The sequence below is a fragment of the Cariama cristata genome, unplaced genomic scaffold (assembly GCF_000690535.1).
Source record: "Cariama cristata isolate BGI_N322 unplaced genomic scaffold, ASM69053v1 scaffold10204, whole genome shotgun sequence".
Lineage (NCBI taxonomy): Eukaryota > Metazoa > Chordata > Aves > Cariamiformes > Cariamidae > Cariama > Cariama cristata.
In genome coordinates, this window is record NW_009611241.1 from 855 (window position 1) to 3604 (window position 2750).

A 2750-nucleotide genomic window follows, 5' to 3' on the forward strand; every position below is an offset into this window, starting at 1 on the left:
TTGGCCATAAGGTGATTTTTATTTCTTTTTTTCCCCAAGTGACTCAGCCTCTTCCCCACCCATTTTATCTGGGATTTTCCTCCTACACACTGGCTCCTCCATAACAACTTCCATGTTGCTTCAGTAGCATCCCAGTCCTGGACCAAAAAGAGATGATCCACTCACCTTGGGGAGGGACTGGCTGGCACAAAAGGCCACAGCACTGTTCAGGATTTACAGACCTGCAGCTGCCTTCGGAGCAATAACTGATGAACAGTTTCTCAGCCCATTTCAGTCCAGGATGAGTGGCTTAAGTGGCACAGTCTACTTAAAGGAAAGAAGCCATTACTGTTGGTAGTGTGAAGAGTTTCCCCTCTCTATTGGGGGGGCAAAGCAGTTGGACATAGCTGAGCAGAGTTAGGTCGACCAAAAAAAAAGTGGCCAGGAACATGGCTATTGGTGTGAACGATGGTACATACCTCAACCATAAATACAGCCACAGAGTGAATAGAATTCTGCCAAGTAGCACAAGACACTCAGGGGGAAATCATCATACTCAGTGTCCCATTTTCCCTGCCAGGGGAACAGACATTTAGAGGGAAATCCACCAAAAGTTAAGAGCCCTGTTCCATCCCAGCCAGTTAGTGTATTAGTCCAAATTTCCTTAAACCATGGGCAAAAAACAGTACCAATCCTTCCAAAAAAAAAAAAGAAAAACCAGAACATAAAACCCATTCAATTAAAATCTGGCTTCTCAAAGCCTTTATAAAACCTAGATGCCCTCTTCAGTTGGTGCATAAGAAAACCCTAAAAATGCATCCGAGGCACTGGAGCTGCTGGCTGCTAGGTCAGGCGTGTGAGTGATGGAGGTGGAGATTGCTTCTTGAGTGAACTCTGGATCAAAGTGTCGCAGATCAGCTGGACCAGCCTAAGCCAAGGAGCAGAGAGACACAGAGTCGTTTCAAGTGAGCAGACCTCAACCAACCGCTTGTGTTCAAAGAGCCTAACACAGCTGCTCTTCCAAAAGTGTCATCACCACTACATTTGCAGTTCCTAACCTGCACTTCAGCACCCCTCAGTGTCAGCATAAGACATCTGGAGAGGATTACTTTTGTACCACTATATAACAGATACCAACAGAAATAGCCACTTACCACGTTGGGATTGAACGGAGGAGTAATCCTCTTGTGGTACAAGTCATCCCAGTTTATTGGGCTGAAGAATACATGGTTCTTTATCTCAAGCTGCATAGAAAGTAAGGGGGGGGAAGTCAGTCTTCTATCAACCCTCCTTTTCCAGCACCTGCCAGCTGGTTTCATAGCATGAAGTGGTTGAAGCAAGACTTAGAGCTACCACATATCCATGTAGGGACCAGTAGCAAATCCTTAGTACATGAGGGTCATGACTCAGTAATCCCTTGAAGGGAGATGACGCCAGCACACATTGGTGTCCTAGCTTGCCACCACACTTTTTCCTTTGGAAATCCAAGTCAACCCCATATGCCCCTTTCAGGAAGCTGAAGAGACATCAAGCTGCATTGGAAGCTTTTTCCAAGGCGATGCTGTTATGAAACAAAGGCTTAGAATAGAAAGCTTTCCTATCCATCATCCCCTCCCAATAGTCATGGAGGCCACCTACAAAGTCTGTCTTGGCACCCAGCCTCCTCTTCTGGTCCTTGTGGAGGAGTCCCTGGAGGATGTCACAAGCTGCCACAGTCTTGCTTCCTTGGATCTGGAGTGGCTTGTGCAGTATGTTATCATACATCTGAGACACATCCCGGCTGTAAAAAGGAGGCTAATTTGAAAGAGAGGAGAAGTAGCCAGGTAAAACATGAGCTACCAGAAGGAACCACACATCACAGGTCAAAACGAGTCCTGCAGTGAGTAGATGAGGTAGACCTGCCATCTCTCTCTGTTCAAAAGGGCAACGGCATGGTTGAACTGGGTCATCTAATTCAGGGTTCAGTTGTCTGTGTCAGGTACCATGTGAACACCAGACCAACCTCATACCACAACTTTTGAAAATAAATTCCCCACCATGTAAAGTAAAAACAGACCACTTCCAAACTTACCAGTCCAAACAGCATTTCATAGAGGACAGCTCCTAAGCACCACCAGTCTACTGTCCTGTCATATGGCTGCTTCTTTAGCACCTCAGGAGCCAGGTACTGGGAAGAGTTGGAAGCAAATATTTGAGTCAAATTGTAAAGGAAGGACTTTACCCTCATAAGTGTGCAAACCTGACTGCAGTTCGACCTGAACAAATGCATTAGGAAGCACAGAGATGCATTTCCTACTATGCTTTGATAGATTCTCCACTTGCTTCAGAGAAATGGGTTTGAAAGACACCTACCAAAACCCCCAAAGTGTTTTTCTGGGCTACAGAAGGTTCTCTTCCTATAGAAGATTTGTACAAGGATTTGCTACCCACCACAACTCAACCAGCAAACCTGTCCTGCACTGACACATTACACCTCTAAGATGCTCCAGTTGTTTTGGGAAAGCTACAGTTTTGAGTCCCAGTAACTCTGTCCAAAACAGTAAAGTTACTAGTAACCACCACCAAGGAGCAACAGGCAAGAATTCAAGCAACCTGAAGAACAAGCTGCACATTGAGCCTCGTCTCCCACAGGATTATCTCTGTGTACTATCACACTCCTTGTCTAGGGCAGGGAAAAAAAAAAAAAACAACAAAACAACAACACACAAAACCCCCCCCACACACACACTCCAAACCCCACAAAACAAAGCTCAAACATTCCTGATTGGTTC

General features: G+C 45.6%; 1 protein-coding gene across 1 annotated transcript in view; it reads right to left on the reverse strand.

Annotated features, from left to right (window-relative positions):
* Nucleotides 1–617: 617 nt before the first annotated feature.
* Nucleotides 618–2750, reverse strand: part of SGK2 (serum/glucocorticoid regulated kinase 2) — a 7873-nt gene continuing 5740 nt past the window's right edge. The window contains exons 9-12 of the mRNA XM_009698163.1: nt 2051–2146; nt 1618–1773; nt 1134–1223; nt 618–907 (exon numbers count right to left, since the gene is read on the reverse strand). Coding sequence (XP_009696465.1) covers nt 752–907; nt 1134–1223; nt 1618–1773; nt 2051–2146 — 498 coding nt within the window. The 3' untranslated portion in view covers nt 618–751. The remainder of the gene's footprint in view (nt 908–1133; nt 1224–1617; nt 1774–2050; nt 2147–2750) is intronic.